Raw genomic sequence first — 16,186 nt, forward strand, 5'->3', positions numbered from 1 at the left:
CAGTAGGACACCAATATATTTTTTGACAATTTAGATATACTGCATCTCAAATCTGTGATACCACTTATTGGATTTAAAAGAGAAATAAAACAGTTTTCTAAGGATGGAGATAATGTGGAGCTTCACCTTTATCTATTGTAATTCTTTGCACCCTACCCAGCAGTGGTCACAATAATGAAGGTTTCTACTGAGATTTCCAAGCTTCTCAGTGTGAAGCATTCATAAACATTATACAAGATTACAGGTACTGAAGTTCTTGAGTTATGACCATTCATTCAGTGCTCACTCAAAGTTACAGCAGCGCTGAATGAATGGTGCTTTTGCCTAGTCCCTGAAGTTTGTTTATTTATATCCCAGTTTTATTATTTATATAAATAACTGAAGGGAGAGGACATAACTATTACTCTTACTTCCTATTTTTCCCACAACAACAACAACAACCCTATAAGGTGGGTTGGGCTGAGATAAAATGACTGGCCCAAAGTCACCCAGCTGGCTTTCATCTCTATGCAGGACTAGAACTCACAGTCTGGTGCTTAACCCCTATACCAGATGGCTGTCAAATTAATTAGAAGTCATAGTTGTTGCAGACCCTTGTGGATCAAAATTCAGGTGCTTGGCAGCCCTCCTGCACTTATATCCACAGGCGCATTTCAACCCACCTACCCATCCCACCTACCTATCTTCTCCCCACTTCTGCTCTTTTGGGCTCTCCCAGTTGACCTTCACCATCTTCTTGCTCCCCTTACTGACCAAACACATATATCCTGGCCTTTCACAAAGCAGTTGCTGCCATGTGAGGCATTCTTCCTGAGGTCGTATTTGAGGGGCCAGGCTAAGCACACCTCATCAACTGTAGGAGCAAAAAGACAACAATGGTCAGCTGGAGCACCAGAGTGCAGGACAGCCAAGACCTCAGAGTGCAGAGTGGCAAGAGTAGCTGCGAGTGGGCTTTACGCCACACTGTGGGCTGGGCTGAATTGTACTGGGCTGGGGCATTGTGGCTTTGTGCCACATTGCTGGGCTGGGGCTTTGTATGGAATGACTTGAGGTAGAACCTTGTCTAAAAACTAGTGGAATTCAGTTAACAATAGCAATTGTTACTAAGCAAGGCAGTCACACGATCTCAAATTTTATGACCATTTCACTTAGTGGCAAAAATTCCAATCCCAATTGCTGTCATAAGTTGAGGATTATCTGTACTTTCGTTTGTGCCCCATCCAGGGTTTTTTTTTTGTCATAGAATGCCCAGAACAGAGTTCCGGCACCTTTTTTGGATGAAACCTTGTACGGTAGGCAAGGCGGGTTCTATGACTTGTGTGAGTTCCGGCACCTTTTTCTTTTTACAAAAATAGCACTGTGGGCAATTCCAAAACATGCAATAGAAAATATACATGCTGGTTTCAAACATGATGTGACTACGTACAAGGAGATCCTAAGTTTGGAAAGAAATGTCTGGTGTTTGAAATCATATACTGTAGCCTCTTGCGAGAAGAGAAGGTTGTTCAAAACTGGTTTCAATATACTCAGTTACGGGCCAGGTGGAAAGAAGACCAGAAAAATGGTTTTACAATGACTGATGAAAATTTGATAAAGCAAATTAGAAATCAGGGTCCAGCACATATCAAACGGATATATCTTGCATTGATAGAGATTGACTCAGAAACAGAGCTTGTTAAGGATTGTATGATAAAATGGGCTCAAAACATCCAGGAAGTTATCACAATGGACACGTGGGAAAAGATTTGGGTGAGGAACGTAAAATTTACACAAGCTCAAAATCTAAGAGAGAATTTTTACAAAATGTTTTACAGATGGCATTTAGATCCTAAAAAGCTTGCAAGTATGTATCCGAATTATCAGCCTAAATGTTGGAGGTGCGGTGATGAAGATGTAACATATTTTCACATATGGTGGACATGTAAAAAGGTCAAGGCTTTTTGGATAAAAGTTTGGTGGAACATGCAGAAGATTTTTAAACAGAGGATAAAGTTTTGTCCGCAGCTTTTTTTGTTGGGAATAATTGCAGATGCTACAGTTGTGGACACCAAGCTGATGTTGAATTTAATTACGGCAGCAAGACTTTTGATAGGTCAGTATTGGAAGAAAGAGGAACTGCCGACCATAGAAGAGTGGACTTTAAAGGTTTCCGACCTGGCAGAGATGGCGAAGATTTCGGCCTATTTGAAAGATCACTCGCAAGAACGCTATATTATGGAATGGAGAAAATGGATTGAGTTTATCCAGAACAAGTATAGGGTTAAGAAGTTTTATGTAGCATTTGAATAAGTCTTCTTTCTTTTTTTTCTTTTTTTATTTTAGTTTCTTTATATATATTTAATATTACTAAGGCTTGTTTTATCCTATATAAGCTAGAGAGTGATGGATTTTAGAGTTTATAGTTGTTAGTATATGATTGTTTATGATTGCTTTATATATATATACCTTGTATTTAGCTCTGGGAAGTCGGGGGGAGGGGGGAGGGGGGAGAGGTAGGGGGGGAGAAGGGAGGGGGAGGGGGGTTTTAAAGGAAAATTGTATGTTAAAACTTTTCAATAAAAAAAAAATAGCACTGGCCCCATCACATTTACTCATGTGCTCTAACCAGTGCTTTTTTTGTAAAAGAAAAAGGTGCTGGAACTCACACATGTCATACAACCTGCCTTGCCTACCCTACAAGGTTCCATCCAAAAAAAGGTGCCAGAACTCCATTCTGAGCATTCTATGAGAAAAATAGCCCTGGCTCTGACGCTTGTGAAGGGTAATACTTCAGAGATTCTGATGCCTAATGTGACAAAGTAAAAAGTAATTGATGTGCCCCTCAAAAAGTCTAGGGCTAGAAATCTTATTACCAAGTCTCAGTGCTGAAAGTGCTGTTAATTGCAGCCAGACATATTCTTTTTATGACAATAGCATTGTGAGAACTGGAGTAGCCATGTACATCCATTTTATCTGGAGGTATAACTTGATAGACTTCTGATAATTCCTAGCAGTCCAGAGGTACAGTTACTTCTTAGAAGGATAGATGCATTTTGAGAAAACAACTGAAAATATAGATTCACAGTATTGGATTGAATAGTACATTTTAAAAATATGTATTAAATCAAAATAGTAAGAAAACACACAGAGAGAACTGAGGCATGAATGAAGGAAAATATACATGTCCCAGGATAATGTTGCAAGACTGAATCTGAGTCGGTCATCGGGACCACAGGTTTACTCTTCCAAGCTTTTGGACTCGTGCTGGAGCACATGTACAGCTGAGACCATTTTTATAAGTTTTGTCCTTACTTATCTCTTTAAACTTTCTGGAAAACCAGCAAAACTAAATCACCCTCATTTAAACTGACTATTTGCAATTGTTATAGTAGTTGACTATTATTCAGATACCATTACTGCTTCTGAGTATGTATCAAAAATACTTTGAATATTTCTTGTGGTAATGAAGCTATTCTATATTTCTTTGTAGTTGGAAATGGAGAAATTGCAACTACAAGCCCTTGAAATGGAACATAAGAAGCTCTGTGCTCGGCTGGAGGAGGAACGTGGCAAGAATAAACACATTGTACTGATGCTAGTGAAAGAATGCAAACAACTATCCAGCAAAATGGTAGAAGAGGCCCAGAAGTTGGAAGACGTCATGGCTAAATTTGAGGAAGAAAAAAAGAAAGCCAGGGAGTTAGAGGAATCTCTTGCTGTGGAAAAACAACGGAGCACACAGATGGAAGCCCTAATGGAAAAGCAGCTTTCTGAGTTCGACACAGAGAGGGAGCAGCTGCATGCCTGCCTCAGCAGAGAAGAAGCTCACACAAGTGACCTCAAAGAAGAGAGAGAGAGAATGAGAAAAACAATTGAGCAGCTCAGCAAGGAAAATGATGCAAAACTTCACCTTTCTCTTCCACGAAGGAATAAAGAGAGAGGCTTCATTTCTGTCTCCACTGGAACAGAGGGACCAATTTTGAGGACGCTTTCCTGCCAGACAGATGCAGTATTAATAGACAATGGAAACGAAAGTGTTAGAAAATTGCCTTTAACAGTACCCATAAAGCATTCAACCGTCCACCCTTTGCTTTTGGGGCACGCAAAAGTGAATGTATCCTCCAATGCCGCATTTATAAAGCCCATCATTGACAGGCATTCATCCTGCAGCGACCTTCTTTTGTCCCCTGTAACTTCTAATCTATCTCATAGTCAAATACGAATTGAGGAGAATGGACCAGTGGCTTCACCTGACTTAACAAGTCTTCCTTCCCCACTTCCAGATCATGTTACATCCTCTCCAGCTCCCACTATAGCCTCCCAAAGCTACTTGCAAGCATCATCTGTTCCTTCCCCACATTCTCCATCTGTCAGCACTACTGGGCATCAAGGTCTGAATCCACGGGTCCAGGCAGCCAGATTTCGATTTCAATCCAATGCTAATGATCAAGATCAAAATGGAAACACGACTCAAAGCCATACATCAAGAGACGTCTCACCCACAAGTCGAGACAACCTAGTTGCCAAGCAGTTGGCTCGGAATACAGTCACTCAAGTCCTTTCAAGGTTCACCAGTCCTCAGGGTGTGGCACCTGGACGTCCAGGAATGTCACATTCAATAGATGTTGGCACTTACCCTCCCCAAATTAGCAGAATGAGTTTAAAGTCTCCCAGTGTTTCAAGGATTGACAGAGGAAATCCCCCTCCTATTCCTCCCAAAAAGCCAGGTCTTTCACAGACTCCGTCTCCGCCACACCCACAAATTAAAGCAATTGTGGATAGTGGTCGCTCCCCTAATGTAGGTGCCAAAACTGAAGGCAAATTCCTGGTTTCATCTTCTTCCTGTTCACCTCAAGGAATCAGGGTAATAAATGAAGAGGTTATATCTAGGTCCTCACCACAGCTGCCACCAAAACCAACAATAGATTTATCTGTGGCATCTGCAGGCTGTGTCATTCCATCCATGGACATGCCTCAGGTGGGTGCCTGGCCTTCCCCGTCCCCTGGACTGAGCCAACCTGCATGTTCCGACAGCTCCTTTGTCATTCCCTCCACCATTGCCTGTAGCTCTTCCATAAACCCTCTTAGTGCTTCATCCTGTAGACCATGTGATTCAGACAGCCTCCTGGTAACAGCATCAGGTAAAGGGTGATGTACCCACTAAACTCCTTCCTTTTTTTACATTGTCATATAAATATATATATTTTCTCCATAGATTCCTTTTCCCTAAGATTCTTTTTTGCCTTTTCTCTTCCTTCCTTTTTTTCCTTTTCCTGTGTCACATTGCACTTCCACTTAATGCCTTTCTTGATTTCAGGGGTTTGGGAAATTCATTTGTTTTCATGAATTCTGATTACTTTGCATAGCCAACTTTTTTCTTTTTTCAAGAAAGTTGAAAGAATATCTTAGAGGGATTGTCTTAAAATTAGAAGTCTTTTTCATGTGTTGTTTGGTATTGTAGTATGGTGGGGGGGCATTCCTTCACAGTTCTTTTCTCCCTCAGAGAACTGAGAGTACATTTTCAAAAGAACTCTTAGTGGGGAAAAAAAAATAGGCCAAAGGAAGAGAAAGATCAGAAAATACTTTATTGCTTTTGCTGCTCACCAGTCTTCGCTTCATCTTTGTTAAGTGCTCTATCTGATAAAAGAAAGCTGTCAAGAAACAGAATGATTGAAACATTTATATCTTGCCCTTTTGGGGAAGAAGTACTGTTCCTAGTCAGTTATAGTGTTTAAAAATGACAATTTCATAACAATAACAGCACAAACCAAAGTGGCCAACAAGAAAAGGTCAACTGTTCTCTGCTGTCTGTAATAAATCTTCAGTAACTCTTAAAAACAGCAAAGGAAGGGAAGAGCATATTCCCTGAGTGGGATAAGGTGTGGATTTTTTTTTTAATGAAAGCACTTTGTTGGTTTCATACTGTGTTTCCTCTACTTTCTATTAATATGCTTTAAACTAAAAAGGAAATTGCATTATTTTTATGAATCACTGTATACAGTCCTGCTATAGTGCAACTGAAAATGGCTGTAGATTATAGCCCTAACTAGTCTTTGCCATTTTATTCACAAAATGCTTACACTTCTGAACCTTTTTAGTGGTTAGTTTAAAACTTATTAAAAATAACAATTGACTTCAGTTAAGCATAATTATTTTTTCAGTCTAAAATGCTTTAAAATGCTTTTTGTTCTAAACTCAGTGCAAAGTCTTCATTAAATGTTCTTCATTAAATGTTCTTCAACTGAAGGTAGATTAATCAGTATGAAAGGATCTATTAGATTAATTACATAGTTGAACTTATTGTGGTTATGCTTAGATTTAATGTTTTGCAATAATTTATGAATATGGTAATTTAATGTCAAACATGTTTTTGAAAAATTGTTTTTCAACTTTCAGTGGTAAAAGCAGACTTAAATATAGTTATGGGTCTGTTTTGTTTTGATAAAACCTGGTTTTGATAAAACCAGGACAGTGTAACTTCTAAAATTAATAACCAAATGGTTCACATATTAACCCTGGGGGTAAGAAATACCCATATTGCATAATTGCCATAATACTGTATTTACTTTTCATGTGATGATTGCAATTCCACGTAGTTTAAGGCATTCTGATTCTTTCCCTCACTTGCGATGTCACATGAACTGGGGTTTTGCCCAATTTCAGGAGAATATGAAGGGTACTCTATATTTGTGTGCATTGAGCATTCTCAGTGACACCACTTAAAATAAGTGAAGCTGGCATAGGACCACATTTGCTCCTTATGTTGAGTGTGTCCAGTTACATTCTACTGCACTCCCCAAAATAGATAGAAAGCTATTGAAGGCTTTGCTTCACTGATCTAAAATAAATGAATTGCTTTGTCCTCTAGTATATATCAAAACTATTAGTTATCTAAGAGAAAAGGTGGGGAGAGAAGAGAATTTATTGCCTATAACTCTTTATGGAAAGTGTTTTGAAGATTAGCATCAACTATCTTAAAGCCAATAAATATCTATTAGGTTTATAATCAAGGAAGAGAAATTTTATAATGCTCTAATCAGTTGAATTTCCCATACCCTCAGCTTATATTTTCTTTCTTTAAAAAAAATCATTTCAATCAACCTACATGATTCCATATGGTTTGCTTCTAATGTACGGTTGGTAATGAATTCTTTATTAACCATCTCCATAAACTGAAGCTGATGCCAGAAGCTGTTTTTTCTGCCTTGTTCCTTTCATTCTTCATCACTGCATGCCAAATTCTTCTTTCCAGATGCTTTATGTTTACTAACTTTTGCATATAAAACCACAAAGCTTATTCATGTTTCCTAATTTTATTACACAACTACCTCAGTGTATTCAAAGCTCCTGCTTGTTTATTAGATCTTTCACTTTAGCAGGGATTGAACATTATGCTTAATTAATGCAATGCAACTATTACTGCTTAATTTTTAACCATTTAGTGTTGTTTTAGAAGACTTTCTAAGGTCCCTCAAGGGGCTGCTTCATTCATGTGTCTCTAGATTGAATTCAGGTTCCCCTTTAAAATATATATTTGTGCCATATTTTGTGTGCAGCAGTCTACCTGTGAAGTTTCAGAGATTTTTCATAGATACTGTATTCAATATTAGAGTCCTGTTAATTGCAAATGAGCTTATAAAGATGAAATGTAATCATTGCTAAGGTAAAGGTATAGGTTCCCTCGCACGTGCGTGCTAGTCGTTTCCGACTCTAGGGGCCGGTGCTCATCTCTGTTTCAAAGCCGAAGAGCCAGCACTTGTCGGAGGACGTCTCCGTGGTCATGTGGCCAGCATGACTAGACTCCAAAGGCACACGGAACGCTGTTACCTTCCCACGGTAGTGATCCCTATTTTTCTACTTGCATTTTTACGTGCTTTCGAACTGCTAGGTTGGCAGAAGCTGGGACGAGTAACAGGCGCTCACTCTGTTACACGGCACTTGGGATTCGACCTGCCAAACTGACAACCTTCTGATTGACAAGCTCAGCGTCCTAACCCACTGAGCCACCGCGTCCCTCTCAAGCATTGCTAATGCAGTATAATTAATAACCACATAGGTCATAGGTACTTAGTTGATCTTTAATGAATAACTGTGTTCCTGAAATAGAAGTCTTTTCCAGAGGTTTACTCTCAACATTGTTTTCTATGTGGTCACTATAGATAGTTCTCAACATATGATAATTGGGCCTGGAATTTTTGTCCTAAGTTGTTGTGGTCGTAAACCCAGTCAGTCAGACCCAATTTTATGACAATTTTTATAGTGGTCATTAAGTGAATCCAGTTTCCCCAATGCGTGTTGTTTGTCATTTCCCCCCCCCCCGGAAATCAGGAAAAAAGACTGCAAATTGCAGTTTTGTGACTGCAGGATGCAGTCTGTCATAAATGTGAGCCAGCAAGCACTCAAATTGTGCTTAGGTGATTATGGGAGTGGTGCAGTAGTCATAAGTGTAAGTCACTTTTTATTGTAACTTTGAATTATCTTTAGGCAAATGGTTGTAGGATTACCTACATTATAAACCCATGTTGTCATTTGATTGCTGCAGTTCACAATAGTGCTAAATAAGACATTGATGCTGAAAGTTTATTTCCTTTTTCTCCTCTTTTCGATACTTAAACAAAAAGCATCATTCAAAACTGTAGGGAATTAAGAATAAATTCATCATTAAATTCAGTCCATTAAAAAAAAGTCTTTAAATCTGTGACAGACTGTGAAGTGGGCTGGTCTTCTATCATACCTGCTTTGACTTATTGCTAAGAATACCATCATAGCAAGAATAGATTGCTTCCACAATAATCACATTACCTAGAATTCATCATCCTTGTTTATTCCATTTTAAGAAAAAAAATGAAATTATTTGACAACTCAGTGTCCACCTCCATATTTTCAGAACCAAACTGGGTTGCTTTGAGCGGAGAATACTAAGCCTAGTGATTCTATTGTGCCAACATAATTTGATGAAGAGGATAAAAGTTACAATTATTGTATAATTGTTTCTATTATTTGTATTTTAAAGAGTGAAGCATGAATTCTAATTTGATATTTAACATCAAGAGAATAGTTGATTCTCTCCACAAAAGTGGCCTCAATCAGTCAAACTGAACAGTGAAAAATTGAGACATATTCATCAAAGTTCTAATTAGTGATCTATCAAGGGAAATAGTCTAGTTTAAACTACAAAGGTTTTTCACCTGTTTTGCCTATATTCTGCTTCTTATTGTTTTCAATTTTGGTTAATGATTTTGATTTTATTTTTAAAAAGAGATGTGACAGAAGTTTTCAACAGTTGCTTGTTGCTTTGTAGGTAACACAAATCCTGTGAAATTCACATGATATGATTCTGTATTGTTTCCTTTCCTCGATGAAACACCAAACTTTCTGTGATGGCCTGCCCTGCAGGAACTCAGTGCTTTAGAACACAACATATTTATGTTCAGAAAAACTAGCCCTTGGGTAAAAGAGTGATTTGTGGCTTGCTGTGGATGTTGCATCCAAGAAGCGAAGTATCCTGTGCTACCAAGAAATATAAGTTGGTCTTTTTCTCACCCACCATCAAATAATAATAATAATAATAATAATAATAATAATAATAATAATAATAATAATAATAATAATAATAATAGTAATTATTATTATTATTTTATTTATATACCGCCCTTCTCCCGAAGGACTCAGGGCGGTGAACAGGGCAAACATATAAAAATACAAAAATACAAAAGTTAAAAGAGAATTAAACACAATGCCCAAGCTAAAACAATAAATACATATATTAAAAACAACAGTAAAATCACTAGCCTAACCTTGAGTTCTCTGTTGGAATCTTGGCTTAGGAATAGAATTATTTTCTTTCATTTTTTATAGAACAGCTTTCTCTTCTAGAACGAGCTCCAGGATGGCATAGATCAGTGATGGTGAACTATGGCACGTGTGCCGGAGGCGGCACTCAGAGCCCTCTTTGTGGGCACGCATGCCATTGCCCCAGCCCTGCCTCCCCTATGGTCTCCTCCTCACCAGCAGCCCCCCCCAGAGTGTCACACTCAGGTGCAGCCCATACGGAGCAGCACAGCCAAGGACATGGCAGTGGGGACAAGACTCCGCCCTCGTGCCCCATTGCACGCAGATGATGCTGCAGGGGTGGGTGAGTGGAGGGTGTGGCTGCCATGGCGCTGCCGGGCCAATTGGGCGATCTGCAGTGGGCCTTGGAGGTGGTGGTTGGCCCTGTAGGTGGGCAGGGCGGGGGGGGCAGGGTGTTTTTTCGGCACTCGGTCTCTAAAAGGTTCGCCATCACTGGCATAGATTAATTAGGGACAAAAGTAATATCTGTGGAGAAAATAAGAAACTATTGCTGTCACTGTAGCAAAAAACTGATTCCAAGATAAACCTCAGGGTGTTCATGGCCTTCTTGCTCATTTCCTGCCTTTTCTTTCCTACTTTCCTCTTTGTTTACCTTTTTTTTTCACCCATCAATGTGCCTTGCTGTCTATTTAAGTTTTTGGCCCACTAAATATTATCCAAGACAAAGGAGACCTACTATAACTCCATTATTTAGAGCAGATATCAGGAATTATAGCCTCTTTATGACTTGTGGGCTTAAACTCCCAGAATTATGGCTGGCTCAGGAATTCTGGGAGTTGAAGTCCACAAGTCATAAAAGGGCTATAGTTCCCCACCCCTGATCTAGAGGCTGATTAGGCTGTAATACTACCATTACTAATTTCTTCATGTGGTTTTGGATCTATATATTTGAAATTACTTTCAAGTCCAATTTTCTTTCTCTGTTTTAGCCAAATCTGATTATTGCCATTGTAAACACGCCACCTTTAATGAAATTTACTAATATTTCATCATGGAATGCAAGCCTAAGTATAAATACATTGAAAAAGCACTACTTCGAAATTGATTAATAATGAATTGTAATATGGATATGATTATAAAGTATTTTCTACACTGATATTTGATAGCATAATTGCCAAATTGCAATGCAAACATTCTAAATCTTATTTTCCCATCATGGTACCTTCCAGATGTTTGCAAAGAATTATGATGATTGAAGTTCAACGTACTTGGAAGGAATCCAGTTGTGGAAGGTGGCCATACATGATATTATACTTAAAGAAATTAATGACCTCTTGGGAATACAATAGTAATAGTTTATATATAATGAATATTCTTCAAAGAAAAAGAAACATTCCTTTATGCTTACTCATTTTTAGTGAGCAGTTCACAGTTCCAAACTTCTTTATTTTCAATCTTCTCTATTTCCTTTTGCAGCCTTTTGATGAAGGAAGAGTTCACAAAGTTTTCCGCACCATATATAACAAACTTCATGTACTTAATAAGCTGTCCTCTAAAGCTGCTAACCTCTGATACCTGGAATGTCTAACCAAGATAACCTTTATGATTTTCTAAAGTTCTGGTCTGTCAGTTGCCTTTCTTAAAGGATGATGTGGACCTTTGTTTTATGACATTTACTAATTGTGCACTGTAGCCTTCTTTTTAAAAACACCACAAAAATGTAGCAGTGCCATTAAAAATGACATTACAAAGTGATTAGGCCACCAGAAAAACAAGTATGCATCAGTTACAGGGCTTTCAACTGTTTCTTCTGAAATGCACTTTCAATTAAAATATCTTTTTTATTCTTTAATTGTTATTTGTAAGACATGACATTACAGAGTTTTTAAGAAGGGGCATAATCCTGTATGAAATATCTCAAAAGTTTTCCTACTAAATTTAGCTAGCTTTAAAGGTGTGTGTATGTGTGTGTGTATACACACACACACATTTTGTTGAGCATTGTATAATAACTTACAAAGTGAACAACATTAACTTCTTGTGTGTTCTCTAATGGATGTTGCTTTTAACTCACAGGCTGGTCTTCCTCCCTAACCCCTTTATTAATGAGTGGTGGTCCTGTTCCCCTGGGTGGCAGGTCCACCCTTCTTCACCAAGCTGCTGCCCAGGGAAATGTCACTTTATTGTCAATGCTGCTTAATGAAGAAGGTCTGAACATTAATGATTCCTGTGAAGATGGCTGTTCTGCCTTGTATTCTGCTGCTAGGAATGGACATACAGGTGTGGAATTTCTCAGATTTTATTATATTGGGCCATGATCTAAATGTTTTCAAATTAATAATTAATATTGCAGTTCCAAATATTAGGAGTAGGTAACCTATAGTCTAGAAGCAACATATGCTCCCATCAAAATTACATTGCTGAAATTTGTGAGAAATCACTGATTATCAGCTATGTAATTTTACTGTGTATTTTTTTTAAAAAAATGTGTTAAATCTCCATAAGTATTATTCTGTAGTCCTGCTAAAAAGGCATGATAAAATCTTGTACAACGATTATATAGACTGCATAGTTCCTCTTCTAGCACCAAGAACAGCTCCTGCTATTTAGCATCAGAATTTTGTAACACCAAAAATTTTTGCACTTGGCATAGGATTTTGCATATAGAAATTTGTTTCAAAATATCTGTAGACTGATTCAGACTGCTGAGAACTCTTCATCAACACTGAATAAAGGAGACTTAGAAAGTAATTTGTGGTTCAGTAGGCCCACAGTGGCTAAGAGGGAAATAACCCCCATACTGAACATGGAGATTTGTTGGGAACAGATCAGCAATCTATCTAATCCAGTATCTTGTTTCCCACAGAGGCCAAATCTCTGGGAAAATCTTAAGCAAACCAAAACACAGTAGTCAGCAAGAACTTGCTTTCACAAGTTGTAGATGCTTCATCATTGGAGGTTTTTTAAAAAAGACGGGACAGCCACCTATCTGAAATGGTATAGGGCAGGGGTCGGCAACCTGAAAAAGCAAAAGAGCCACTGGGAACCGGTTCCATCACACATAAAAAAAAGTGGGAGCCGCGTGCGTGCATCCATGCATGCGTATGCGCCAAAAAACATTTTGTGCATGCGCAAAACGGGTTTTTCTTGCACATGCGTGGACGTGCGTGGTTGCCTTTTTTTAATGTGTGATGGAACCGGTTCCCGGTTGCGCAATGGCGACGGCCCGTCTGCAAAGCTGCCGCTTTCGGCAGCCTGCAAATGTGCCGCGGCAGCTTTCCCAAGAAGCGGCGCCGCTACCCATTCTGAGAGGTGCGCGTGCACCTCTCCAAATGACCGTAGGTGCGCGCGCACCTCCCCAAACCTCCCCAAATGTCGGCAGGTCTCCGTACCTCCGCGTGAACGGGCAGCGGCCCCGCTTCTTGGGAAAGCTGCTGCGGCCCGTCTGCAAAGCTGCCGAAAGCGGCAGCTTTGCAGACGGGCCACGGCAGCTTTCGCAAGAAGTGGCACCGCTACCCATTCCGAGAGGTGCGCGCGCACCTCTCTGAACGACCGTAGGTGCGCACGTACCTCCCCAAACCTCGGCAAATGTCGGCAGGTCTCCGGACGGCGGCGGCTTGGTAGAGGTGCGTGCGCACTCTCCAAACTGCCGCCATACCGTTTGCACAGCTGCCGTGTTCGTCAATGTTTGATGCGCGCGCACTATCCAAACCGCTGCCATCCCGTTTGCACAGCTGCCGTGTTCGTCAATGTTTGACGAACGCGGCAGGTCTCCGGACGGGATGGCGGCGGTTTGGCGAGTGTGCGCGCACTCTCCAAACCGCCGCCATCCCGTTTGCACAGCTGCCGTGTTCGTCAATGTTTGATGAACGCGGCAGGTCTCCGGACGGGATGGCGGTGGTTTGACGAGTGCGTGTGCACTCTCCAAACTGCCGCCATCCCGTTTGCACAGCTGCCGTGTTCGTCAATGTTTGACGAACGCGGCAGGTCTCCGGACAGGACGGTGGCGGCTTGGAGAGGCGCGCGCACCTCCACCCTTCGGAAAGGTGCACGCGCACCTCTCGCGCACCATTTGGAGAGGTGCGCGCGCACCACTGCCCGTTCGAAGAGGTGTGCGCGCACCGGGCGACTGGGAGCCGCAGGAGACGGCTCAAAGAGCCGCATGCAGCTCCGGAGCCGCGGGTTGCCGACCCGTGGTATAGGGTCTCCTGCTTGAGCAGGGGTTAGACTAGAAGACCTCCAAGGTTCCTTCCAGCTCTATTTTGATTGATAGATCTCTGTATCTTGGTGCTCTAAGACAGCCATTATAACTAGCAATCATCTGTGTACGTTTTCTTTATGTGTTTGTCTAATGTCCTAAGCTAAGATGTTCTATTACAACTTGTGGCAGAAAATGTAATTGGCAGGAAATCTCCAATCCATTTTTCTGATGTCTAAATTCTTTTGGCAGTGGATATAGTTCATTAAGGCTGCTATAAAAATACAACATATATATATATATATATATATATATATATATATATATATATATATATATATATATATATATATATATATATATATATATATATATATATATATATATATTTCATGAATTGGGTAGCTGCCCAGTACCAAATGGAAGTCTGAGTGGGACATATCCCACTGACCTAAAAGTTAGTCTATTAAAAGTCAAAACGTTTGAAGAATTCCATTGATAAGCAAAGACTTTTGGAACTGTCATTAAACTTAATTGTAATTTATTCCTCCTCTTCCCATTTTCCCCCTCCCTATATTTCAACTCATAGATTGTGTAAGATTGCTGCTGACTTCAGAAGCACAAGTTGACCTTGTTGATAAAAACGGCTTTACTCCCTTGTGTTCAGCAGTCGCTCAGGGACATTGCAAGTAAGTAATTTGCCAATTATGTTTTTCTTTCCTGTCAAGCAAAATGACGTGTTCTTTAAGTTTCAGTTTTGGAATATATAAATTTCGTGAGTGAATTAATGCAAAGAAATGCTTGTCTCTCCTATAATTCTTCCCTGCAGTATGCATTATTGAGCTGAATTAGGATTTTTTAATGAGCTGATTTAGGATTTTTAAGCAGGGAACTCCTACTTAAAATTGATTTTTTTATTAGAAATGGATAGCCCTCTCTCTACCTGTCTACCTTAAAGAAGTTGTACCTTTTCCTAGATGTATGCCATGACTCCATGGAATCAGAAAAAAAGAAACTGTGCTTGGGATAAGCAGGTAGCAAAGGCTACAACCATATCACTCTTCTCTTAATGCCTTGATAATTCAAATCTATATTTTTCTGACCACTGCCATACCCACATAGGTTCCCCGTAAGCCAAGGAGAGGTCAGGAGTTCTTTAAGGAGCAGTCAAAAATAGAAAAAGGAGGCCCATGCTGTATCCAGATACTACACATCATTAGTTTTCATATATAAGTGCAGAGACTTATTTGAGATTGTAGACCCCTCTCCACCACATAGTTCACATTTTTACTTTCATATGTGTGTAGAAAAGGGAAAATTGTGCTGCTGTGCCTTGTTTTCTTCAAGAGCATCTCTAAAGTGAAGTTTTATATTGATTTATAGTTTGATTTTTCTTGAGAGCCTTATCAGACATTTCTTTGCAGGCACAAATTAAGATGAAATGAAAAACATTGGCAGTTTTATTTTTTTATTTTTTTTATTTTAATTCCATTTATATCCCGCCCTTCTCCGAAGACTCAGGGCGGCTTACAAGCTTAGCAGTTACTGGCAGACAGTGAAGAAATTGCATGCCTAAACATATTTCCTTTCAATTTTCAAAAGTAATCTGCTTAGAAGACAAAACCTCCTATCAACTCCACTTAACTGCAGAGAGAATAGAACAGGGTGGGATATTTCATTTTCTGCAACACCTGAGAAAAATTGCATAAAGGTTTAAATTGTTTGAAAGAGTGATGGACTGAAGAAATCTTTAACCTTTTAAAGAACTTAATAAAGAGGGATATTTGATATCCCCATGCTAGAATTGTTATTGGTATGCTTGCTAACATACATGTATAGGAGATAAAGATGAAGTATCTGCAGTAAAATGCATAATTCTTCTGGGCAAGGACAGCTTCTTATTTTGTCTGCTAAGTAGAGAAGGAGCCATCCATCTGTAGACTGATTCTGTCTTGGAGCTAACTAGACAGGGTGGAGAAGAGAATCTCTTCTCTAAAATGTCTGCAGTATTAATTACATCACTTGTTGACTAATGAAAAGGTTTCTTGCTTGTTTGCTTCCTGCTTTCTTCCAACCTGAGCAGAATATTTAAATGGCACAAACTTTGGTAGTGATTCTGGTTGGTCTATCACTGTAGAATGGCTTCAACAAATTAGCAAGTCCATAAGCAAAAGAAAAGGCAGCATTACAAAACTGTGAGCTCCCATGAGCATCCAT

The 16,186-nt window shown here is 39.6% G+C and overlaps 1 protein-coding gene across 1 annotated transcript in view; it reads left to right on the top strand.

Moving 5' to 3' along the window:
- CTTNBP2 (cortactin binding protein 2) overlaps positions 1 to 16,186 on the top strand; it is a 170,514-nt gene that overhangs the window by 65,279 nt on the left and 89,049 nt on the right. The window contains exons 4-6 of the mRNA XM_083366677.1: positions 3,470 to 5,120; positions 11,848 to 12,051; positions 14,559 to 14,658. Coding sequence (XP_083222803.1) covers positions 3,470 to 5,120; positions 11,848 to 12,051; positions 14,559 to 14,658 — 1,955 coding nt within the window. The remainder of the gene's footprint in view (positions 1 to 3,469; positions 5,121 to 11,847; positions 12,052 to 14,558; positions 14,659 to 16,186) is intronic.

The sequence above is a fragment of the Vipera ursinii genome (genome assembly GCF_947247035.1).
Source record: "Vipera ursinii genome assembly, chromosome: 6".
Taxonomy (NCBI): Eukaryota; Metazoa; Chordata; class Lepidosauria; order Squamata; family Viperidae; genus Vipera; species Vipera ursinii.